A 27,790-nucleotide genomic window follows, 5' to 3' on the forward strand; every position below is an offset into this window, starting at 1 on the left:
CCTGAGTATAGAAAAGGAGAGTTCCATCTGTAGTAAATTAGGGGTATTTCACTCAGATAGGAGTTCATGCATGGAATTGTCCTCCTGGAAAGGAAGGGGCGACAGAAACAGTTAACAGATCAATTGGAGATGATAATCAAAAGAAACTACCATTCCATAACATGGAAGCCATTTTGACTATGGTTGACCATAAAATTTACAAAGAGAAGGATAAAGAACTTAATATGAGAAAACACAACTACATAATCAAAATAGCATTCGGTAGAGTGAATACCTCTGCCAGGCTGAACAGTTCATGTGTATCCCACTTATAGGCCAGATCTGGACCCAGACCTGAACCAAAATCGAATCGGCTTGTTATAACCCGTCCACAACTTCATGAAATATCGTGATACATATCATTTTTAGTCCCATCTCTCAATGGTGAAGAATCACTTCGGAATTTTTTTTTTTAACTAACAATTCGTCCTTTATCACACATCCAATTTCATCCGAATCCATGTTTATCTTTTTTGAGATATCCTGCTGCCAGACAGACACAGACAGAGAGGGGTGAAAACATAACCTCCGTTCACCTTTGGTGATGGAGGTAATTATGATTGTTATAAGAAAGGGCTGGAAGTTTTCATTGCATAGAAAATGGTACAACAGAAGGAGGTGTGGAGTAAACTTCCAGAAACACTACAACAGAAACAAACCAGATGCAATAGTGCAATGGTTCGAGCACCTGCTCTGAGTCTGGAAGGTTCGTGGTTTGAACATGTGCCAGGCCAAGTCAAACACTTAAAAATGTGCTGCTGCTTCATTGTTTGTTGGTCAACATGTTAAAGGATAGAGCACAGACAAACGATCATAGTTTGGCAACCATTGGGTCTAATGGGTTGATGGGTCTAATTGCTTACCCCTGCATTGAAGTCCCTTGTAAAAGAACTCTGATGATGAGCCACAGCCAGGCATCATCCCGCTGGAGGCATATATTTTGGGGGCTGTCCATCCACCCACATGTCTGGGTGTCCGTTTGGAGACTCTACTCGAAATTTTTGGACATACTTCTTTCATATTTGGCACATGTATGCAATAATATCTGGGCATGAGGTGCATAAACTAATTTTGTGATTTGAGCCAATTTGGAATTTTGGGATATACATTTTTTTAATGGAGAATAGTGCAGGATCGTATACGCTTGCAGGGACCATTATTTATTTATGTACATGTTACCATCTGCACGAGCAATACACAACCTTAAATTATTTATTTATATACACTTTACCGTCATCACTACCATCACACGTTTTTGAATGATTTATTTATACACATTTTACCATCTCTACCAACCAAACTTTGAATTACATATTTGTTTATACACACTTTAGCATCTCCACTACCAACGTATAGCTTTAAATTATGTATTTATATACAGCTTACCAGCTTACCACAACTGATATACAACTTTGAATTATTTATTTATATACACTTTACCGTCATCACTACCATCACACGTTTTTGAATGATTTATTTATACACATTTTACCATCTCTACCAACCAAACTTTGAATTACATATTTGTTTATACACACTTTAGCATCTCCACTACCAACGTATAGCTTTAAATTATGTATTTATATACAGCTTACCAGCTTACCACAACTGATATACAACTTTGAATTATTTATTTATTTATTTTTATGCACTTTACAATCACCGATACCAACATACCACCTTGAATTGTTAATTTATTTATCCACCTTTTCTCATTGTACATTTATTTATTCATCTTCGTTATTGAAATGTAAAATCTACACGTCCAATTTTCAATACGTGGGCGGGAGTTGTGTTCTCGAGGAGGACTTGGATTCGTTTTCTTTTTTAACCACAGAAGGTTAAAGGAACCCACCTGCCAGATTTGGAACTACATTTTCTGAACTTGCAGCTTGATGAAACGTGTCATTTGTTCGAAATGTTGTCGTGCAGAATTTTACCATGGAATAATGTGATATGAAAGAATTCACTTTCACGAGAAATTTTTTTTTCAGAGCCATCTAAGCGGGCCTTCCATTTATCATCCATGATAAGCAGCATGACAGGTCATTTAATGCCTGAAAGGTCTGAATAGCAAAAAGCTCTGCAAGTGAAAACCTGAGATATGTTTCTCAATGCTTTATGAAGCACGTTTGTTTGCATAGGCTGACAAGTGTGGCTTTATATATTAGTATATAAATACCAACAACGATAACCAAACAATAGCATGATAATCCCATTATCTTTGCCTTTAATTAAATATTTGCTTTTTAAGTTCTTCTTGTTTTTTTTTCTCCAAAAGTCGGTGCTTGATTTTCAAAGTTGTAAAATTGGTGGACATGAGAGAACATAGTTTGATCCACCATAATTGTCCCATATACTCCCCCACTTACTGTAAGTCGTGCTAATTATATCTCGTTCAGCTAACCCAAAGCACGGGATTTTGATTGCATATTAACATGCAGTGGCTTACTTTTACAAAAGATCCCATAAGAACAACCTCATTGAAGTTGAGACTATCTGCTTTGTATCCTCATCAAAAGAATAGTGTGTTCAAAAATGCAGCACTTCAGCTTGCACAGTACCAGAATGTGAGAACAGTTTTTTGTTGTTAAATACAATCTCCTTGAGGACTCAACCAAGACAAGATAGCTCAATGGCAATATGATACTCCCTAATGTACATGTATTCCTATTCCACTTATTATGAAGGATATACCTTGCCTCACTTTTTCAGTGTGGAGGACCATGTGGTGAATAAGGAAGTCAATGTATTCTGTGTTTTTAAGTGGTCGTATTTCTATTTATTTTGGAGGAATTGAATAGTTCAGGGCAAGACAGTTTAGTTAATCTGCTCAAAAGGTTACAGCATGCTGACCTCCAATAATTTCGATTCCAAGCTGAGGAGACATTGGACAACAATAATGGACACTGAATGAAATCCAAACTGATGCTGAGAGATTTAATTAGACCGTTTGAAAACATAAATTTTACTTATTTGGTAATTGGAAGCAAGCTTAATGGTCTATCGTTTATAGGATGTATTTTTGCAACCTTCTTGTGGAAGAGTGATGCTTGCTGACTTCCCAGCAAATGGAAAGAGAATAGTCTGAAGGGTGCAGACAGAGCAGAATTGAGAGCAGCGGAGTAGGATTTGAGAACAAGGACACTGATGCAATCAGTGCCTGTGCCGAAGCAAGGTCAAAGTTGGACAGAACTTTCTCTACTTTCTCCACTGGAGAAGGACACAAAGCTCAGTCGACAATGGCTATGAGGGGTATATGTGGGGACAATGGATGGATTGAGAACATAAGATTTGAAGGCCAACACACATTCTTTATTATCTTGAGCAGAGTATGGTGATGCTCTTTGAGGTGAGGTAGGAGATGAAAGGGGAGCATACACCAGAGATGGACTGGACAAGTTGCGACAATGACTTTGAGGAAGAGACTGGTTGGAAAGTTCAGCCTTGAGATTTGCAAATCATGTTTTCTGGCTTACCTAAAGATAGATATGCACACTGTTAGCAAGTCTTATGGAGTGACCTAAAGTTACCCTCTGTCAGATTAACCTTCCATGTTGAGAAAACAAGCTTTAACCGCAACAGCCTTTCCATAATATTTAGTGTACCAGGGCCAAGAGAATATGGAGAGGATAGCCACAGATAGGGTGAGATATACCTGTACATGAGAAAGAGAGTCAGCTTTTGCAAAAGTATTCCTTGTCAGAACTAATATACGTACATTGCTACGGAGATGACAGCACAATTATTTTGTTAGAGGGAAGATTGCGGTATGTGCCATTTGACCTGTGCAAACAGATACCATATTATACAGTTTAGGGTCACTCCTTCATAACCTCCAGAGAGATATGGACTTTTTCAAGAACATGGTCAGAAGAGCCCAGAGTCAGAGGAGGAAGAGGATTGTTTGCGTGGAAGGTAAGTCACTACCACATCGTGGAAAAGGATGTACCTATTGTAGAAATGTGGGCTGGAATTTTACAGATCGAGTCAAACTCACAGGTTCACAAAGTCTTCAACACAATACCATGACCAATTGCTACAGAGCTTTTAGAAAGTAATGATGAGTAAAAGGAGAAACAATGAATGAAGAAGGGGTTACAAGGCATGAGTTGGGGTGCTGGGTGGGTTTTGTAAAAGTGTGTTAAAAATGTGCTTTAGAGAGGATTTAAGAAGAAAATGATTAAGTCTGCTGGATGGAAAGCATGAGGTGAGGAAGCCGAGGAGAGAAGACACACAATGTGTCAGAACTAAGATTCATGATCACACAGTTGGTCCAAAGCTTCGATAAACTCAGTTTTTAAATCGATACGACATGACCAACTTCACATTGATAAAAAGACATGAGAATGAATTCACAATACCAATGATTACAAAAGGAACAAAGAACAACAATATGGTAGGATAGAATAGACAGGTTTGGTATCTTAGCATTTGAAGAAGTTTTGACAGAGCTGGGAAAACTGCAACACTCACCAATGGCAGATCGAGGTGGGGGGGGGGGGTTGTGGTTCACCGGGTGCACGTGAACCCCCCTCCCCTCCGCCCTTACAATTATGTCACATGATCTTCGTGCGAGATATCACTGGACAATCAGCAATCGCACGTCTTTTGTTTTCACTCGGCAATTAATCTGAGCCGCGATACTTTTCGCCGCTTGTTCTGTATTCATCCCTGCGACTCGGTGTTTAGTTATGGCTCTGAAGAGAAAGGCAACATTTTTGGGATTATGTCTTACCAGTAAAGTGCAGTACAAACTTGAAGTATTTCACCAGGTGAATGGTTTAAAACGGTGAGTTGAGGTGATGCCGGTTTAGGTTTATATAAAACTAGACAGCACCCGCCCGTCCCGTCGCCACAAAGCCCATCCGCATTCGCTTTGGGGAAAAATTAAATGAGGTGGTGTGAGGAGTGAGGAGGGGGACATTTTTAATGGAATATTCATCACAGCCTTTTTAGATGCTCAATTGTGAATGATATACAACAACACACTGAGAGGAATATCAAAATAAAAAAGCAAAATGGAAAGCCCGTCCGCATTTGTATTCAGACCTCTTCTTCTTCAGGTCGCATTCACGGACAGACGCACACGGAAATTCAAACAGAGCTCAAATCTGCCAATCAATTAATCAATCTTTATGATTGGCTAGAAAGTGTTACATGTATCTCTTCAACGCTTCCAGTCTTGCTCATGTGATGTATACATTCAAAAGCTCTTGCATGAGCTTCAGATACTCCAAAACACACATCAGCCATACTATGAGTTCTTCTTCCATACGCAGCACAAGGCTGTGGGAAAGTATCATTGACGAAGGGTTTGTCTGTGCCACTGATGCAACATAGGTTAGGGCAGGAATTTGTAATTTGTTCATGATATCGGCTTCGAATATGTTCAGGGTGCTGGTGATAACTCATCTACTCTTCACGAAGGACGCATTCACCAACGAATGCCACCAGGCGGGACTCTCATTTAACGTCCATCAGAGGGACGGCACACACATTGATGAATCACCCTGCCTGTGAAACACTGGGCTGACAGTTTACAGCTGGGTTAGGATTCAAACCCAGGTGAGACAGCTTAGAGGTGAGTGTACATACCTCTAGAGTCTCGGCCATCCTGTCAGCCCATTCCATGGGTGATTCAGTAATGTTGATGCCTTCTTCTTTGATTATTTATTCTCGAAGTACCTGTATTTTCATGATCATGCTCCGTTTAATTCTAAATGACCTATCTTCTTCTGTTTGTTCACCTCAGTGGAAACAATTGTCTTCAGGGGGACCCTTCTTCATTATTGACTCTCGACACATCTCTTTGTACGTTGGTAAGAGTACACAAAACATTCCTTTGCTTCACTTGATCGATCAATCCATTTGAGCCTCTTTTTGGGTGAAAGGTTCTTTAATCGACCACAATTTATAGATGATTTTTGGAGCAGGACAGCCTGACATGTATGATTGCTTTGAGACTCAATGTGGTGGTTTGCTGGCTGGTTTACTGAGGTGTACGACTGAACTTTTCTCAGGTTGTCTTGCACTGGGAAATGCATTATTGTTGAAAAGCCATTTACTTGACAAATTGGAAACAATGGAATCTGTAGCCTCGTGCTGTTTGTAGAGCAAGCTTTATAAAGTGCATTACCATTTGTAAAATACACCTCTGGGTATTTATTCGGAGTTTCGGCACAAATCTGATAACCAGCATAGGTTTGGAATTTTACCAGGACACTGAAACTATCTATTGATGGTAAATTGCAATGCACCGTGGAATTATTGAGATGTGTAGTATATTGAGTCACAATAATGCGAATGCTTGGCAAAAAATTTTTTTTTAATCCAAAGCCCAAAAGGTGTGGGCCAAACCTTTTGTTTTTTAAAGATCCCATTGGATTTTTAACATAAGCAAGCAAGTTTGAGCAGAGATAACACAACGTACAACTTAGCATCCCTCTGAAGGTTGACATGCTTCATGTACACCTGAATATAGCTTGGCTGTCTTCGACCACACTCGCGATCGAATAGAGGATCAGACAGCTCAGCAGCAAGAATGCTACCAACTGAGCAATCATGCTCCCGACTTGGCCTTTGTGGATTGTTACAGATTTCCAAACACAATTAAGCTGAAATTTGGAAATAAAATTGGCATGACAGCCCTGTGGCGAGAGTTTCATGAACCTGATCACAAAGGAAAATGGCCAACATATTGTGAATAAGAGTATACACACGAGATGACTTTTGCTTATCTACTAGCTTATCTACATTCACACAGCTGGCTATGGGTGAATGCGAGCTCTTGAAGACTTAGACCGATAATCTTGAGGCTTTGTCCTTGGGACTTGATGATGGTCATGATGAAGCAGACTGACTGGAAGCAGACTCTGACACCAAAAACTATCGGAACTTGCATTCGATCCCTGATGGAAATAGATCTGAATATTTTGCAGGTAGGGTTTTCCGGTGAAGTGTTGTATCATAAAGCGTCTTTGAGTCCTTTTAGGTCAGCTGCCTGCTGCCTGCCTGGGGAGTCATGGATTCACTGGATCATGGGGTGTGGCGCTGCCGGTACCTGTGTAGGATGGCGAAAGTCCGAGTCTTCAGGTCCTTGGTGCTTCCACTCTTGCTCTATGGACGTGAGACTTTAACTCTGACCAGGGATCTGAGACGGAAACTTAATTCCTTTGGTACGATGTCTATTCAGAGAATCCTTGGCTATCGCTAGTTGGACTTTGTGTCCATCGAGCTGTTGCTGAGAGAAACTCAAATGAGATTTGTTACCTGCATAGTCCGTGAGCGTCATCTGCGGCTGTATACACATGTGGCTCGTTTTCCTGACGCTGATCCTGCTCACCAGATTCTCTCAGCGAGGGAGCCTCTTGAGTGTAAGATGCCAATGGGACGACCATGTGCCTCATGGTTGCAGCATATTGATCAACATTTCGAGGAGATGTGGATGGGCCAGGCATTTGCTTGGGGGATGGCCAGACGGAGGCCCTTGGAGTATCGGTGGAAAGTGGACACATCGACACACAGCTTCGGCGCATGCTTCCACACCTGACCTGACCTGCCTGCTCGTTCTGCAAGCACTTGCTTTTGTGGATTTTCGGATCCCTCTGATGTAGTTTTCAGAAAAGGCCCAATTGGGAATTAAACGAAATTTCTAAATTATTTCCCACTGGTATGTAGTGTTACTTGTCCCTGGCTATAGCCGTAGTAGTAGTAGTATATATCATATATTTGAAGTAATAAAAAACAGTGAGTGACTTCGACTCAAGCATTTCTGGGGCTTCAAGTGCAGTCACTAAATTCCCTTTAACCCAGGACATGAGTTGCTCTCAATTAATGAATGTGCTCCTCATTACATTATTTACAGTAGACCAACCAGATCAGTTTGTGCGTGCCCTGACGTAAAAATTCATGACATTAACGAAACTGTAATACTTTGCATGGTTATGTGACAACAACTGAAAACTTTTTATTGAACAGCCACCCTTTTAATATGACATTCCAGATATTATCAGCCATTTACTTACTGATTAACCCTTGTATGACAATGGTAAAGTGCAGGCTACACATCCATTGCTAAAACATAATAATAGACATAATAAATTAGCATTGCTTGGACATAACAAGAGAGCTATTAAATTTGAAACTCGAATGACACTTGGTAGAGTGCATACCTCCACCAGGCCGAACAGTTTGCGTTTTGTATCCTACTGATAGGCCGGATCTAGATCCGGATCTTCAACAAAATAGAACTAATTCGTCTTTGTCACACACCTAACTCATCCACCAAATTTCGTCCGAATCCCTCCATAACTTTTTGAGATATCGTGTTGTATATCATTTTTAGGCAATATCTCTCAGTGGTGAAGAATCACTGAAAAAATTCTCAGACCTGGATCCAGATTCTTCAGTGGCAGAGGTAATAATAAACACCAGTTTTTATCTCAACATAACTTTACATTCTTGCCATGTACTCAAACCTTACCTGTTATAATGCTGTGTGAACGGGTCACAATTATTAATCACTTTAATTTTTCCCATCTTTCAAAAATTAAACCTTTAGAAAGTAATTCGTAGGAAACAGGGGGTTGAAATCGCTTATTACTTACGAAATCTAAAGATTTCGTAAGTATATTGATGACTTCCGTCATCTGTTTGTGTGTTTGTGTGTTTGTTTGTTTGTTTGTGTGTTTGTGTGTTTGTTTGTTGGCACGATAACTCGAGAACGGAAGAAGCTACCAATGTCAAATTACACCATGGTATTCAGGAGGGTGATGGCTAGCACTAGTTAGATTTTGGTCAAAATCGGTCATAGGTCAAGGTCACAGTGAGGTCAAACATTCGATTTTTGATGGTTTGGTACAGAATCATCGTAGAAACTTCTGGTTTGCATCGCTACCTTCTCTCGAGACAGCTTTTATTAGACAAGGTCAGAGGTCAAGTTGACGATTTCGTAAGTACCAGTCTATGACTGCTTGTTTGTGTGTCAGTATGTCTGTATGACTGTCCAGACCATAACTTTTTTTTTTTACCATTTGAGGTTTTGTTATGAATGAACTTGCACCCCATAGACAAACCTTTACTATGAGACTATGGAAAAGACTAATAATTGGGTCAAAGTGTCAAAGGGCAAAGTCACAGTGAGTACAGGTAGGTCTTATTAGCCAGTCTGCCGCAAGTTAGCACGAGATGGCTGGGTTTTGTAATCGCTCCCGTGTTTCTTTATTTTGTCCGTTTACATTTTGAGATGGTTTCTAGTTTATCATTTGTGTTTTTGTCATCAATTTTTCAACAAACTTTTATTACGAAAATATAGAGAAAACCGATTAATAAATTTTACTTCTCTGTTTTTTCTGACCGTTGTTTTCGTCAAGTTTAGTACGAGTACAAAGTGGATGTGGATGGGCTTTGCGTTTTGAGATGCTTTCGAGTTTGTATTCAGATGTAGTTTCCTGAGATTTAACTGCAACACTGGAAACTGCTGATGTGGATAGTGCTGACGATAAATATTGATATGGAACAATCATAAATATTCGACTGGCATCCCAGAACAAAAGAGCTAATGGTTTTCTACTGCCAGATGCAGTGCTGTCTGGGGCATCCTGGGACTTGTATGACTAACAACATCACCTCTCCCTCTCACTCAGATGAGATGGGCATGATGATGGACGAGGTGGAACACATCCCCCTGACAAAGGCTACTACACCTGACACAGTGACAACTCTCGATGCCACAAATGGAACTCAGGATCCTTGGGGCAAAGAGGTCAACTTGAGAAAGGCAGCAATGTTGAACCACAACTCTCAGGATGATTTCTATCAGGGTGAGATGCTTTGCTTTTTTTATATACAATGTCGAGGCTCGTATAAGAGCTAGCACACAGAACGTGCTTTATTGAAAGTTTAAATGCACCTGTGATAGAGAGGCGCTGTTGATGTACTGTCCATCTTTATCAACCAACCCAAGTCTAAGCTTTTTGTTCTTGTCACACACCCAATCTAGCCCCCAAGTTTCATCTGAATCCTTTTTTCTAACTTTTTTGAGATACTGTGCTATATATCGTTTTTGGCCCTATCTCTAAATGGTAAATAATCACTTGAAAAATCCTTGCATCCAGATCTTCAACAAAATCGAAACAATTCGTCATTGTCACAGACCCAATCGGTCCACCAACTTTCGTCCGTATTTGTCCATAACATTTTGAGATATCCTGCTTACAGACAAACAGGGGTGAACATGCAGCATTGTCCATCTTTGGTGGGCCATCGTTGTTTTCGATATTGGTAAAGATATCCATCCATTATCTTGCACTAGCGGGCATCCCTGCCCTCCAGGTGGGAGTACCTGTGGCATCCCACCGAACACAGATGGCCGCTTATTGTCAGGGGAGTCAAAGGAATGTAAAATCATGTCAAAGGAATGTAAAACCTTTACAAAGGAATGTAAAGTCAAAGGAATGTATCAAGGATAGCCCCGTGATCAATATCACAATGATCACGATGAGTCACGAGGTGAGGAAAGCGTGGGACAAAGATTCCGCACCGTAATCACCAATATTTTAATCACCACTGTCAGAGGTGAGGTCATATAAGGTGAAGAAAAAGTGTGATATAGACACCACACCATAATCACTAATATTGTAATCACTGCTGTGAGAGGTGAGAGACCACATGGTGAGGAAAGCGTCTGATAAAAAGCCGCATTGTAATTACCAATATTGTAATCACCATTAAGAGGTGAGGAAAGCAAGTGATTAAAAGCTGCACCATAATTACCAATATTGTAATCACCATTGTGAGTGAGGAAACAATATGAGGAAAGCATGTGATAAAAAGCTGCACCATAATTCCCAATATTGTAATCACCATTGTGAGAGGCGAGGCACCACCTTCATGGATCATTGTTTGCTGACGCAAAAAGATACAACAACAATAATGCTGGGAAATACCGTCAATCCGAATTTGTCAGTGCCACAACCAATCGACGAGTGATTATTGCTGACATAGATACAGCCACACAAACTCTATTTATAAAAGTAGATACTCATTGTGACATCATCGATCCCTTTGTTTAATCACACAATTCACATTCAGATGGTGTTTTGAATACATGTGAAGATGTACTTTATCATTAGTTGCCAGTCAGTTAGATTTGATTTTGTAAGTATATTTGTTGTTCAAGTCTAGCCTGGTGTTGGCGCAGTGGTTAGGGCAGCGGCTTGGGATCCAAAAGGTCCTGAGTTCAAGCCCCGTTGGGCCACTGAATTAATACACCAGGGGGTTGACTCAGCCTGTCATCCTTCCGAGGTCGGCAAAGTGAGTACCAGTATACTGGGCCGGTGTATACCCCGGTTAAAATAGGCGTACCATATCCCTGCGTTGTAAGAGGCGACCAGGGTTGCGTCAGGAAGGGCATCCGGCGTAAAACATGTGCCAAATCACTATGCGGATCATACGGATGATCCGCTGTGGCAACCCCGAGCGGGAGCAGCCGAAAGCAGAAGAAGAAGAAGATTTGTTGTTCAAGTCTGTTGATCTCTCTGGCTGTCTGATCTTCACAAAACTGAACCACCTGATAGAGGTAGTCACAAGCAACATATAAGCCTCATGTTTTGAGATCAAATGATTAAGGTCACATAAATCGTCAATTTTCATCCAATTGACTTGAGGTATATATTTTTATATATATATATATACAGATGAGCCAAAACATTATAACCACTGACAGGTGAAGTGAATAACATTGATCATCTTGTTACAATGGCACCTGTCAAGGGGTGGGATATATTAGGCAGCAAGTGAACAGTCAGTTCTTGAAGTTGATGTGTTGGATGCAGGAGTAAAGACCTGAGCGACTTTGACAAGGGCCAAATTATTATGGCCAGACGACTGGGTCAGAGCATCTCTGAAACGGCAAGGCTTGTGGGGTGCTCCCGGTCAGCAGTGGTGAGTACCTACCGACAGTGGTCCGAGGAGGGACAAACCACAAACTGGCGACAGGGTGTTGGGCGCCCAAGGCTCATCGATGCGTGAGGGCAATGAAGGCTATCCCATCTGGTCCGAACCAACAGAAGGTCTACTGTAGCACATGTCACAGAAAATTTTAATGGTGGTCAGGGGAGGAATGTGTCACAATCCATAGTGCATCACACCCTGCTGCGTATGGGGCTGCGTAGCCGCAAACCAGTCAGAGTGCCCATGATGACCCTGTCCACTGTCGAAAGTGCCTACAATGGGCACGCGAGCGTTGGAACTGGACCGTGGAGCAGTGGAAGAAGGTCACCTGGTCCGATGAGTCCCGTTTTCTTTTAGATCACGTGGATGGCCGTGTACGTGTGCGCCATTTACCTGGGGAAGTGATGGCACCAGGATGCACTGTGGCAAGACGACAAGCCGGTGGAGGGAGTGTGATGCTTTGGGCAATGTTCTGCTGGGAAACCCTGGGTCGGGCCATTCATGTGGACATCAATTTGACACCTCACCGACCCAAACATCGTTGCAGACCAGGTACACCCCTACATGGCAATAGTATTCCCTGATGGCAGTGGCCTCTTTCAGCAGGATATCGTGCCCTGCCACACTGCACACATTATTCGGGAATTGTTTGAGGAACATGATGAAGTGTTCACGGTGTTGCCCTGGCCTCCAAATTCTCCAGATCTCAATCCGATTGAGCATCTGTGGGATGTGCTGGACTGACAAGTCCGATCCACGGTGGCTCCACCTTGCAACTTACAGGACTTGAAGGATCTGCTGCTAATGTTTTGGTGCCAGATACCACAGGACACCTTCACGGGCCTTGTAGAGTCCATGCCTCGGCGGGTCGGCGCTGTTTTGGCAGCACACGGAGAACCAACAGCATATTCGGCAGGTGGTCATAATGTTTTGGCTCATCTGTGTGTGTGTGTGTGTGTGTGTGTGTGTGTGTGTGTGTGTGTGTGTGTGTGTGTGTGCGTGCGCGCGCGTTTTCTATGTATGTGTTTGTGTGTGTATGTATGTATGTATGTATGTATGTATGTATGTATATATATATATATATATATATATATATATATATATATATATATATATATATATATATATATATATATATATATATATATATATATATATATATATATATATATATATCAGTGCCGATTAACACCAGCGCTGAGCAAAAGGTCAAGCCCCCAAGGATATCAAGTGATCTTTATGAGGCGTTTTGTTATCTGCCAAATAGCGAGATGCGTACGGGATCGCTGAGGAAGGTACACTTGACTTAACTGGGCTTATCAACCATGATGTATTTAACAACTAGCAAAGGTACCCGGCATTGATGGCCAGGCAACGCTGGGTCCCACCTCCCACCCTTTCCACTCCCTCATCCCACCCTTTGCCATGCCTCATCCCACACCACCTCTCTCCCTCTGGACTCCTACCCCACACCCCCTCCCTCTGGATACCCACCTCTTTCCCTGACAGGTGGTGCCATGTGTTTTTAAGTTATGAATTGTGAGCAAATGACTGTTTAAAACCCCTCGTAGGGTGTATCGTGATTAAAAAATGTGATCCTATAAAGTTTATTGGCGATTAACCTTGGTAGCTCAGAGGATTAGCGTCACAAACAAACAAACAATGTCTCATTCGCTTTTATATAGAAGATAACATTACTCAAAACTCTGAATGAAATGAAATAACATCCTAAATTAATGCAGATCACACAAAAAGGTGAAAGAATTCAAATCCAGTCTAGACAGCTTCGAGTGCATGTGTCTACCTTTTGGCCACCATGCTGTGGTGTGGGGATTCATTGCTTTGCAACCACTGAAAACATTTTAAAAATTCTCATTGAACTCATAGTTCACTTATGCCATTGCTTTACTCATTCTAATCCTTTAATTTTTTGCCTTCCTAACTGCAGGGCTGTCTCCATGGAGAACTGAGCTGCAGTCACCATGCTTACTGCTCACTCCATGGAAGCCTTTCGCCTACTTCATTATTTTCATTGCGCTCAATGAAGTTACACTTTGGGTAAAATAGGAGAAAAACAGAACAGTAGAAAACGTCAAATTTAACACTTTGGTGGCAATTTCACATTTGCTTTCACAAATTTCTGCCCTGCTAGAGTTGCCCCGGTCAACTGGACTGACTGTTATCCGAAAAATGTTGATGGTGAAGCCTCCTCGAGGTGAAGACTCTATCGACCATAGACAAAGAGTTTTGTGAATAAGGCAGGATGACAGACTGTATCGAAAGCATGAGATATTTCCAGTGAGACGGCTCTGATCTCATGTCTGACATTCAGCACCTCCATCCACCATTATGTGAATAAAAGCAGCAAGTCTAAGGTGTAGTGACCTGGTCTGAAATCAAACTGGTGATCTGAGATGAGGTTGTTGGAGAAAAGGAAGGATTTAATGTCAACTGTGATGATGGATTCCATGCCCTTGCTGATTATAATTATTGGAAGTATGCTGATAGATTTGTGGTTAAGGGGATCAGTTTTTGCACCTTTTTATGTAATGCAGTGATGTTGGTTGATTTCCAAGCAGATGGAAGATTACCTGGGGGCAATTTATATACTGAATTTGGCAGAGGGAAGTTGTGCAAGAGCAGCAGAGCAGGTTTTTATGACACGGGAGCTGATGCCTTCCAGTCCAGTCGCAGAGTCAAAGTCGAGGGTTGACAGAAACTTATCCATCCACCTTCTCAGGTGCAAAAGATACAGATTCCAGGAGCAGTTGGGTCGGTACAGAGAGTGAGGGGTTGGGGACACAAGCTTTGGAAGCAAACATGGAATTGAGGCATACGGCCTTCTCATGAGCAGAGAGCTGTGGTGCCATTTTAAGTGAAGGGAGGTATGGAAGGGGAGCATACACCAGAGACAGACTAAACAAAGTACCACCAGGTATTGGAGGAGTGACATAGGTTTGAAAGTTCAATCTTGAGGTTGGACAGATGTTGTTTTCTGGCTCTCCTGAAAGTGGAAGTGTTGCAGTTTTTTAGCTGTTCTTCAGCAAAAGGTCAAAGGGTCAATGTCCAGGTTACATAAATTGTGAATTCCCATCTGATTGACTTGAAATTTGAACAAGGTTTGCATAATAATTGATCACTAAAGCCTTTAATTTAGGTGAAAAGTCAATGGTGAAGTTCACATAAAATTGCCATTTTTCATCTGATTGACTTGAAATTTTAACAGGGTTTACATATTGGGTCACGAAAGCCTATTGTTTTTGGAGGGCAAAAGGTTAAAGGTCAATTTCACATAAAATCATCAATTTCCATCCTACTGATTTGAAATCTGAACAGGATGTACATATTCGGTCACTGAATTGCTTCACTAAAAACAATGATCAATTTAGCCATTTTGACATGTCAATGGTTTCCATGACAACATTTTCACCCCCTTGTAATCAAATGGGACTTTTGTGAATTTATTTTTGCCTTATCTCAATAGTTTTTTAAGATACCAAATTGAAACTTACACAGTTTTTTGTGTCCATGTGTAGAATATGTGTGTAAAATTTGGTCAAAAAGTCAAAGGTCAAGCCATCCGAAACATCCAAAACACCGATTTGGGTGCAATTTGAAAGTGTATTAGCCAGATTTGTTATGTATAACAATCAATTATGTCAAACAATTGATAGTTCAAATATTCGAAATGACCAAATTATTGTTTCCTGACAGTTATTTTTAAGTGGTGAAGCTGCTCAATATTTAGGTATGTCCTCCCTTCTGTCCGTCCATACATCCGTCTGTAAAAAATGAAGAAGAATAACCTTTCTGAGCCACCGTGCTTAATTCTAAAGGTTTCTCAAGTGTAGTTCTAGAGCGTTTTAAAGGGTAATTGTAATGGGTTCTAAAGGGTTATAAAGGATCATTTGAATGGTTTTAATGGGTTCTAAAGGGTAATTCAAAAGGGTTCTAAAAGATCATTCTAAGGGGTTTTAAAGGCTAATTCATAAGATTAATTCTAAAGGGTCATTATAAAGGGTTCTAAATCGTCATTCTCATGGTTTCTAAAGAGTTCTAAGGGGTTCCAAAGGGTAATTCAAAAGAGTTCTAAGGAGTCATTCTAATGGTTGCTGAAAAGTTCTAAAGGGTAATTCTAATTGGTTTCGTTCATTTCTCGGCTTTACCTATTTCATATTAAAAATTCCAAACTGAACTGCTTCCAAATTTATTTTTTCTTCCTAATCTGGATTTCGCAAGTACCGTGCTATGCACAACATCTTTCTTGTATTGTGTCTTCCACCATTTTTAACATAACTGTAGAAGTCATATTGTCGGTTGTTATTAGACAAATGCAAAGCTTGATTATTTGATGTGCGGAAGCTTCATTTTGCTCTATTTTATGGTCCTTTCATCCTGTCTCTCTGCATCATAGTGCCATTGTTGGATCCAGCCTGGCTAACAGGTGTCTTGCCAGAGCATCCCTACAATCCAAGTTATACAATCAGGGGATTGCCATTGCTGCATTACCAGGAGCTGCAGTTTGTGAGACGTCACACACACACACACACACACACACACACACACACACACACACACACACACACACACACACACACACACACACACACACACACACACACACACACACACACACACTTGAATGGACAGCTCTGAATTCTCTCCAATTCCATAATGTCAGCACAACATTTCAACAAATCGAAAAGTTGTCATTCATGTTCTGAAATTTTTGATGTATATTTTTTTTAAACATATTTAATATGACAACGAGGAAGCCATTACTGAGATGATAAAATCACGAGGGCCAGTTACGTGTTACATATGCAAAGGTGCCAGGGTAGTGGGGAGGTCAGACTAATAAAATGGCAGAGAGTAAATTGTAAAAAAGGAAGAAAAATATAGAGAATTGGGGGGGGGGGGGAAAGGAAATATGGTTATGATGACAAGAATAAAGGAGGGAAGACTTGAGGGAATGCAACTGATGGGGGGAGATTAGCAGTGAAATTACACCACTTTTTTTTCTGATGTTGTATATCGATGGGCCCATGGTGTGGTAATGAAAAAACAGGCTCCTTGTAAATTAGCAAATACATTTGAGTTAGTAGAACAGTGTGAATTCAGGCTAAATTCCCCTCCCTTTCATAGTTTGATATATTTTCATGCCATATTTTATCCTGTCCATAAATCTTTGAATAAATTTGCTCTGGCTTAATATGAATCATTAACTTATAGTTGAACATCAACAGCAATTTTTATCACATACAGCTGGTACCACCATCATGTCGAATGACATGCTTTCTTTCAGGTGCATATGACATACGTCTACCCAAATGACTACACAAGGCGAATGCATGTGGAACGAGAAAATCCCTGCACATACCATGAACCACTGAAACATCTCACCAGGCGAGTGGCATGAAGGCAGAGAAATCACACAAGAATGAGACATTTATCAACAGCTGATAACTGAAATCTATGATGAGTCATCAGTCAAAAATGCATTTGCTTTTGAAATTGATTTTTGAGCGAACAATTTTAATACCCTGGAAAATTTACTACAAATTGCCTATCCACAAATTCAAGTTTTCAAACAGCACCAATATCTAACCTTAAACACTCTTGTATCACTTTGTAAGATTCATGCAAGTTGAACTGTAGATGAGGCAGCTGCAGCAATCATATGAATTTTTTTTCTTTCACAGGCTTGGGTTTCATCACTACATGAAGATGAGAACAGTTCAGGACAGCCTGGATGATGATCTCTCTGAAAATGTGTCTTATGTCTCCACAATGCAACCAGAAAGTGCAATGGGTCAGTTCAATCTGGTTCTGTCAATCAAATTTTTACTTAGAGTGCATGTAATGATAGAGTATCATGCCATAAATTTCTGCGAAATTGTTGTCTTTGTCTTCTATGTTTTTGCCAGGTGCAGGACGTAATGGCCGAGGTGCTTATTATGCAAAGCACATCAGCACAAAGGACATTGGAAATATCTTTCTTCACAGCAGGATATCTGGACTCCTTGGAGCATTGAACAGCAATGTCACCACTCTGCTAACACACACACAAAAACATACCATCAAAGACCCGCATAAAGAAATCGTAAAACTTTTGAAGGTGGAAAATGGTTTTGATAATGGCCAAGCTGGAATAGAGAGCTTAAGTGTACCAGGGCATGGCAGGACTACAAATAACTCACAATTGGCAAAACGTCTATTACAAGCAAATAAAGTGCATCAATCTGCTGGGAATTGGGAAAGTGAAGAAATCTGGGACCATTTGGGAAGTTATCAAGACACGGTGAATCAAAACAATGTGAAACCTCTTGTTAGTATGGGAACCCACAGCCCCATTTCTCTGAATCCTGGTTATGGCGACAAAAGAGCTGCAGAAAGACACGCGATGACAAGTTTAAAATACAAAATAATCACCAATGGAATTATCAGTCCTGAAAAGCAAGTGCACCCAATCGCAAAAACTCAATTCGGATATAACAATGGCAATGATATGCGAATAACTTGGCCTCAAAGAATGGTCCGGCATTTGGCAAGCTGGCAGCATACCATTGATGCATCTGCGTTGGATGTTGAGCGATTCCAATCGGAGAAAATGAAATTGCATTGCAACACATCAGGAAATATGCTCATTGGATCCCAAGAGGCAACAGCCATCACAAGCGTCTTCATGAGACAGCTTAACATCCAACACCCAGGGTATGTTGTGCTTTTGCTCATCATCATTAATCGTCTTGGTCTTTTTCTGGATTTTCATTGTACATTTTAAAATTTATTTTGTGTTGTTGTTTGCATTTGAATTATGTGAAATAGTTATCTTCATCGCATACTTTTTTGGTATATTGGTAGTCTAGTAGTGAGGACAATGGACCATCCTGAGCTTGTGGAGAGAATGAAGCAGAGTGAGTAAGAGGGGTAGGGAAGGGATGGGATATAGTTGACAGCAAGGATGGTGTATGTTTGATACACTGTACTTGTATTTGACAGAAAGATAAGAGAAAAAAAAACATCAGAGGTTCGGATTTTTTTATTACTTTCTCTGACATCTTGACAGCCACAATATGAAGAAGTCATTGATTGTTTATTTTAGAAAACTTTTGATGTAAAAAGAGGACTGTTTTGGCAGCACCCTGAAATGAATCTGCCCTGGGATGATTCCCAATTCTGAAACGTTTACAAGTTTTGTGAGTTCCCTGATTCCCCACCAGGGTATTGAATATAATAAGTCAAAAACGATTATATTCCACAGTAGCCTATCGTTAAGATTTCTTGCAAGATTATTAAGTATTTCTTGAATGTGTATCAAATATTTCTTGTAAGATTATTAAGTATTTCTCTGAGCATCAGGAAGTCTTAGTTGATAATTTCAGTATGAAATGTAAATAGGTAAATCTTTGTATTCCTCAGCTTTTCTGGATCCCAAAGCTTCGTAAGAACCCAGACAAGTATCGGTTTATAGTGGGTGCTAGACAGTGTTCCACCAAACAGTTATCGGTTATACAGTTGTTAACTCAGGCTTCCAAGTTGTTAGGGAACAGTTCAGGAAATATTGTTTAGCAATTGTGAAGAATTCTGGGATTAGCACTTTCTGGAGCATTGATTCTTCTTTAGAGTTCTGAGATAGAATTAGATTTCTCAATATCAAGTCAGTTGAAGTTTTTGATTTTTTAACTTTATATACAAATTTGGATTTAGTACCAGTGAGGGATTCACTCTTCAAAGTAATTGACAATGTTTTAAACTATTTTTAATAAGTTTTTATGTGTCAGGTTTAATAGAGCATTCTTTTCTCAAAAATAAATACTCAAGTTTTCATTGTTTTGATGAGCAGAAGTTTAAGGATGCTGTTAATCTTGTTTTATTTAATACTTTTGTATCTTTTTGTGGGATAATGTTTCAACAGGTTAAGACTATTCCCATGGGTGGGAATTGCAGCCCCCCTACTATCAGACATTTTTCTTATTTTCTGTGAATTTTCATTCATGCATAAACTGATGGAGAAAAAAATTAGGATTGGCTAAAAAAAAATCTCATACATGTTGTTATATAGATAATATTTGTGTGGTTAACTACAGTTTTTTTGATTGTCAGCTTCACAAGATTTATCCAGATCACCTGATTGCAAACAGGAGTAGTAATGATTGCATAGTTGCTGCATATCTTGATGTGTTATAGTTGAACAGAATGGTTTTAGTCCAAGTGTATATCATAATGTTGATGATTTCAGTTACCCTGTAGTCTTGTACACCTTTCCATGTCGCAATGTACCAATCAAAATGGGTTACAATGTCTTTTCATCTCAGCAACTTAGATTTGTAAGAATTTATTCAGTAAGGCATGATTTTGTGGAACGTGCTGAGGTTTTTTTCCATCATGTTAAACAGAGGATATTTGCCTGATTGCTTGATCAGGTCATGTGAGAATGTCTTTGGACTCCATCATCACCTTTTATTTAAGTTTGGTTGGTTTTCATGTAAACAAGTTCTTAATGCATTGCATTTGATATAATAATAATAATGAATTAATTATTTTAGTGATATAAATTATTTAATTAATATTATTGATTCTGTGTGTGTGTGTGTGTGTGTGTGTGTATATAAATATATATATATATATATATATATATATATATTTATATATATATATATATATATATATATATATATATATATATATATTTATATATATATATATATATATATATATATATATATATATATATATATATATATATACACACACACACACACACACACATATATACAGGGGGTCCTCGACTTACGACGGAGTTCCGTTCCTACGACGCGTCGTAACGCGATTTTCCACGTAAGTCGGAACACACCTTTTAGTGTGTTCTGCCCCTCATTCCTCAAACAATCTTTTAGCCTTCTCCTGAATCAACATAAGGCTCATTGGGATACGCCGTTGATGGTGGTCTTCCAGCCAAAGCACTACCGTAAAATTCGGACAATTAGCCACAACTTTTTCCCTAAACTTCGACCTCTGCGGCGAAAATAACGATGCGGCTTGTTTATGGATTTTTCTGATGTTGCAGGGTTTCCTGATGACGCGTTCAGGCCAAATCAAGTTGTTGTCGTCAGTCTCCAGTCTATGTTTAGATTCACATTAGGTTTCAAAACTGGTTTTGACTCTTTGTGAATTTAAAACTCACTGTAAAAGTCCTCTTCCTGCAGAAAGTCAATTAATTTTCCTGACTCATCGCAGAGAGGTTATTCTTTTTACTTTGATCGACGTCGTTATATATATTTCTCGAACTTTCTCGCTGCAAAAAGTCAACAAAGGCTTTCATAGGTAGGAAATGCCAATGGCATGGATGGTCCAGTTGTTTCTTCTGTTCAGATTAGACTCAAAGCAAGATCGATCACTTTTTGTGGATAATTTTCAGACGTTTTTGCGCTTGGTTTTATTCTTAATAATTTATGGGAGATGTGTCGTAACCACGAAATGTCGAACATCGAGACCGTCGTAACCCGAGGATTGCCTGTACACACACAAACATATTGTTGCGGATTCGCGCCCGCCGGCGTGCGAACGGCCACGTAACTCGAATCGCAGCACGTCGCCCACCGGACGGACAATCCAGTCGTGACCCTCTCGGACTAACGCCGGGAACCAGTCACGGGTGGACCTTTCGGCCTGACCACGATCGTGCCAATCGGCCCCCCGCGTGGGATAGGGTTGCTCGCCAAATTCGACCTACCTAAGTACCCACACGGAGGGTAGACCGGGCGATCGCACCTCGCCGCAGGTCGACTTCGGACACGGCCCACTTTAAGCGACCCGTTCCATACTATCGGGATAACCGAGCGGTGTTATCGTCGGCCTCGACGGTTCGATTAATTATCGGGCGTATTCAGCCCACTACCAACCCTTTACGTGAAGTAAGATGGAGATTCAATGAAAGAAAAGACGAAACGAAAAGGGAAAACAGTTCAACATAATTCACATTTATTTCGCGATGGCACACGGAAAGCACACATATACAATTACACCAAAAGCAAATGTAAAAGGAGAAGAAACACACAATATTACACAAAAAGCAAATATAAAAGAAGAAGACAATGCAGAGCTATCCGACTACCGAGCAGACGGCAACACTTATACAATTTTACTTCACAGACGGCGCCGACAACACATATACCCAAAGCAAAAGAAAAGGACCACCCTCAAGGATGAGGCGGGCCTGGGGCCGAGACCGCGTCGGGCCTACCCGTCTGATGATGAGACGCAAAGTGGCGGTGGCGCCCCAACTCCGCGGGCCTCGCGGACAGTGTCTGGTAGGGGGTGGGAAAGGGGCCCCCTTGTCGCACTATCTCAGCGAGGGGGGAAACAGGAGGGGGTTGTTGATGCTCGGGGGATGGAGGATATCTCCCTGTCTCGGGTCCCGCGACGAGCGTCTCCACCACGACCTCGGTCGCGCCGCCGGCCTCTCCCTCCGCAGCTCCCCGACTCCGACACAAGCACCCCCTCAACCGCCTTCGCCGCCGCCACCTCTCCACAGCTCCGTCCTCTTCACTCTGACTACTACCACTTCTTCCCAGCTCCACCGACAACTCTTAACTTCTCCCCTCCGAAGTCTTGACTTCACTGACTCCGAACTCTTAACTTGACTGCAAACTGCCTTGACTGACGAACGCAGCCGTTTATATCCCCCGTGGCCTCGCTCCTTCACCTTTGACCCTTTACCTCCGACCCTTCACCTCTAACTGGCTCCCCATTGGACCGAGGAAAAGTGGGCGTGAATGCTTTTTGATCCATGAATTTGCATATAGCGACCACACTCCAACGTACCTGGAGGCGGGGCCAAATCGCCCCACGCTCACCGATAGGACGGAACAGAAGTTGGCGTGAGTCGTTTTTGATCCGTTTTCTTCGGAAAGGCCGTGCCTCTGCACCCGCTGCTCGGTGCGCGCCCTGCACGAGTCCAGTATCGGTGCCCACAAGTGGCGCGGGAATAGTGGTGATGCGATGGTTGCGAGGGCGAGTTGTGACGGTAAAGGTCGTGGCTGTTGTTGTGAAGCGGCGTTGCGGTTGGTGGTTGTTGTGTGATGGCTGTTGAGACGTGGTTGGTGGTGGTAGTAATGGTGGCTGGTCCAAAATAAAGATAGTAAAAGAAAAACGGCTATCTAGAGGGGTCGCAGCCCGAGTGAATGACATTTATTCCCTCTAAACAACGGGTTTGGGCCTAACTACACATATACTTACAGAGATATCTCACCTAAGGGACCTGAATGGTGGTTTGCGAATTTCGTCAACCACAACAATATATATATATATATATATATATATATATATATATATATATATATATATATATACATACATACATACATACATACATACATACATACATACATACATACATACATACATACATATATATACATACTGTATGTATAGCATTGAATAATGGAGGTATTTAGATTAAAATTAAATAAATATTATTTATAAAATACATTATAAGAAGCATTAAAATAATTTATTGGTGGTTGCGAAGATATGTAGTGCAGCATGTTAAAATTGGTTATTAATGATAGTTTGAATATTTGAATGACAGTTTGAGTCAGTGTGGTTAGATGAATGTGCAGTGTAATGGACATGTCTAAAAGGCAAAGTGTTTATTGCTTCATATATTATCATATAAAGTGGTGTATGGTAAAAGTTATTCATATGCACTAAAACTTTTAATAAAAGTAATAATTAAATAAGTTTGAATAAGGATATTGCATTGCTGTGTTGACTGACAGTCTGGACACAACTTTGAGGTTGTGGGTCCATTGATGTTGAGTAATCCACTGCAACCAAGGTTGTGGATCTGCCGTTTGGAGAGGTTGTGGGCTGAAAGGTACGAAACCTCGATGAAAAACGGTGCCCAGCTGATGATCCGGGCAGTTGGGAAATCAGGAAATTTCTTATAAGTTAAGGTTATAACTTCAAATGAAGTTGCTTTTGGAAGTACTTACCAGTACATCATATGTGTGTTTGTGTGTTTATATATGTGTGTTTGTATGTATGGGTGTAGATGTGTATGCATATTTGTGTGTGGATGTGTGGGGTTTTATATATATATATATATATATATATATATATATATATATATATATATATATATATATATATATATATATATATATATATATATATATATATATATATATATATATTAATATATATATATATGCAGATGTATATATATGCAGATGTATATATTCAGTGGGGAGAACAAGAATTTGATACACTGCCGATTTTGCAGGTTTTCCCACTTACAAAGCACGTAGAGGTCTGTAATTTTTATCATAGGTACACTTCAACTGTGAAAGACGGAATCTAAAATAAAAATCCTGAAAATCACATTGTATGATTTTTATATAATTAATTTGCATTTTATTGCTTGAAATAAGTATTTGATCACCTACCAACCAGTAAGAATTCCGGCTAGCACAGACCTGTTAGTTTTGTCTTTAAGAAGCCCTCCCATTCTCCACTCATTACCTGTATTAACTGCACCTGTTTGAACTCGTTATCTGCATTAAAGACAGCTGTCCACACTCAATCAATTAGACTCCAACCTCTCCACAATGGGCAAGACCAGAGAGCTGTCTAAGGACATCAGGGACAAAATTGTAGACTTGCACAAGGCTGGGATGGGCTGCAGGACAATAGGCAAGCAGCTTGGTGAGAAGGCAACAACTGTTGGTGCAATTATTAGAAAATGGAAGAAGTTCAAGAAAACAGTCAATCTCCCTCGGTCTGGGCCTTAATGCACGATCTGACCTCGTGGAGCATCAATGATCATGAGAAAGATGAGGGATCAGCCCAGAACTACACGGCAGGATCTGGTCAATGACCTGAAGAGAGCTGGGACCACAGTATGAATGAAAACCAGAAGTAACACACTACGCCGTCATGGATTAAAATCCTGCAGCGCACGCAAGGTCCCTCTGCTCAAGCCAGCGCATGTCCAGGCCCGTCTGAAGTTTGCCAATGACCATCTGGATGATCCAGAGGAGGAATGGGAGAAGGTCATGTGGTCCGATGAGACCAAAATAGAGCTTTTTGGTTTAAACTCCACTCGCCGTGTTTGGAGGAAGAAGAAGGATGAGTACAATCCCAAGAACACCATCCCAACCATGAAGCATGGAGGGGGAAACATCATTCTTTGGGGATGCTTTTCTGCAAAGGGGACAGGACGACTGCACCGCATTGAGGGGAGGATGGATGGGGCCATGTATCGTGAGATCTTGGCCAACAACCTCCTTCCCTCAACAAGAGCATTGAAGATGGGGCGTGGCTGGGTCTTCCAGCATGACAACGATCCGAAACACACAGCCAGGGCAACTAAGGAGTGGCTCCGTAAGAAGCATCTCAAGGTCCTGGAGTGGCCTAGCCAGTCTCCAGACCTGAACCCAATCGAAAATCTTTGGAGGGACCTGAAAGTCTGTGTTGCCCAGCGACAGCCCCGAAACCTGAAGGATCTGGAGAAGATCTGTATGGAGGAGTGGGCCAAAATCCCTGCTGCAGTCTGTGCAAACCTGGTTAAGAACTATAGGAAACGTCTGATCTCTGTAATTGCAAACAAAGGTTTCTGTTTTTCTGATGTATCAAATACTTATTTCATGCAATAAAATGCAAATTAATTATTTAAAAATCATACAATGTGATTTTCAGGATTTTTGTTTTAGATTCCATCTTTCACAGTTGAAGTGTACCTATGATAAAAATTACAGACCTCTACGTGCTTTGTAAGTGGGAAACCTGCAAAATCGGCAGTGCATTCAATACTTGTTCTCCCCACTGTATATAATTATATATATATATATATATATATATATATATATATATATATATATATATATATATATATACATATATGTGTGGGTGTGTGTGTGTGTATATTGTTATGTCTGGCTTCCTTCTTGAGATGACGTTGCCGTAATTGGTCTTTATTTTGAATTGAATAAATAAATAACATTTATCCAGCAATGCTTAATAATGTTGACATCTGCTGTGGCATCTGTCATTACTGGGGGACATTGGTGGCTGTTAAATATCCCACGGTATCTTTTGCAAAGAGTTGGCTGCTTATCACCTGCATTCTGGACAAATTCCAAATCCCTGGCAAGTTTGGTTGAATGTCATGTCTGGCCAGCTGGTTTGTGAAAGACTTGAGCCAAAAAACGTTCCCTGGATTACCCGACAAGAGGGGGGTAATGATTGAAGCCGTTAAATAAATAGGTGGAGTAATTAAATTTGTGGCATATAAGTAGTACCCTGTGATGTTATCTTGCTGTTTTCTTGCACTCACAGCTTGCAAAGGTTTTTCTTTGTTTACGTATTGAATTTTAAGCTCATGGAGGAGCTTATACTTAATCACGTGCAGGATAAAAACATCATGAGACATCAGTGTGTTTTACATAAATTACATAAGGACATTAATTATTAAGCAATTGGCAAATTGACACTAAGTTTTGATATCCATCCTATTGGTAACTTAGCTGCACATTACATGAATATGAACATGAGCTTTGAGGAAAGTCAAAACGTTCCTGCAGGTCAAATTTGGCACATGAATTATCCACGAGATATGCCACGTTGGAATGAGTCAGTGGAACTGTCACGTTCATGATGGAAATCTTACTCCAAGCCCTGAAGCCTTCTATCCAATTCTTCTTGATGATCATTGCCTTTTGCATCACATCCACGGATGGCTGTCCCCTGGTCTATTATGGTTCCTTAGAGACAAGATCGCCTTTGTTTATTTACGGGCCATCATCTAGGCTACCTGTTGGATGTTGTCCGATGTAAACGGGTTTTAGTTAAACTGAGACAAAGTGTTGGCTTTTGAACAATTGTGGAAAATAACATCTTATTGGGTTTTTCTTTTTAGTCGTAAATAATGCCTCTTCAATTATTCTTCAGTTGAAGGTTTGGTGAAGAAATAGAAAGAGGAAGGCAAAAGAGGATATGTTCGTGGTACAATAGATTGTTTGGAACTGATCCTGGTTTCACTTATCCTTGATATATATATATATATATATACATTGTGATTCCATGTGGCTTCGGACTGGGTGGTTGTTAATGTGCAGGGTGGTCATCATACATGTTCTTCATCATACATGTTCTTCAAGCACGAGTGTAATTTTTGTTCAGGGAATGTTATGCCCTTGTGAATTGATTCTGTATAAATTTAGGAGATCCCAAAGTGCTCATCTGTATACTTTTTAAATCAGCATTGCTGCTTCAAAAGTAAAATTTGTTGCATCCTTGAAGAGTCTTGAAATCAATCAATTTCTCTGCCATTGCTTAAAGCAGAAATAAATGTCAGTCTGCCATTGCTTTTCTTTGGAACTTTATCTGTTTCCAGTTTGTGTGAAGCAAATGGTTGATGGCATGTCTTTTACATATTTGTCCATGGAAGGAAAAAGTTCACTCAAAACAAAAATCTTCTGAAAATGTAGAACTTACTCAGGCTGTATATCTTTTGACAGCACAATAACACGACAGTTCCAAGGAAGCAAAGCAAGGTAGGATGAGTCAGTTGCATAATCCAATGCTTCAATTGTATCATCACCAACTGAGATACCCGTTCTTCGCCCGGGTAAATGTGTGTGTGTGTATATATATATATATATATATATATATATATATATATATATATATATATATATATATATATATATATATATATATATATATATATCTCTTTGCTTTGCTTCGCAGGCAAAGATCAAGAAGGGTGGGGTCCACGTCGGCTGCAGGC

General features: G+C 40.4%; 1 protein-coding gene across 2 annotated transcripts in view; it reads left to right on the forward strand.

Annotated features, from left to right (window-relative positions):
• Positions 1 to 27,790, forward strand: part of LOC147024514 (beta-1,4-N-acetylgalactosaminyltransferase 3-like) — a 352,417-nt gene that overhangs the window by 242,926 nt on the left and 81,701 nt on the right. For both annotated transcript variants that reach the window (XR_015059072.1, XM_085884517.1), the window contains exons 8-13: positions 5,795 to 5,861; positions 9,687 to 9,863; positions 16,409 to 16,518; positions 17,300 to 17,400; positions 17,697 to 17,806; positions 17,922 to 18,708. Coding sequence is in view for 1 of the 2 variants with exons in the window: in XM_085884517.1 (XP_085740643.1) it covers positions 5,795 to 5,861; positions 9,687 to 9,863; positions 16,409 to 16,518; positions 17,300 to 17,400; positions 17,697 to 17,806; positions 17,922 to 18,708 (1,352 nt within the window). In the remaining variant the exon portion in view is untranslated. The remainder of the gene's footprint in view (positions 1 to 5,794; positions 5,862 to 9,686; positions 9,864 to 16,408; positions 16,519 to 17,299; positions 17,401 to 17,696; positions 17,807 to 17,921; positions 18,709 to 27,790) is intronic.

Source organism: Eptatretus burgeri, chromosome 6, assembly GCF_056783735.1.
Source record: "Eptatretus burgeri isolate ZD-2024b chromosome 6, Ebu_testis_v1, whole genome shotgun sequence".
NCBI lineage: Eukaryota > Metazoa > Chordata > Myxini > Myxiniformes > Myxinidae > Eptatretus > Eptatretus burgeri.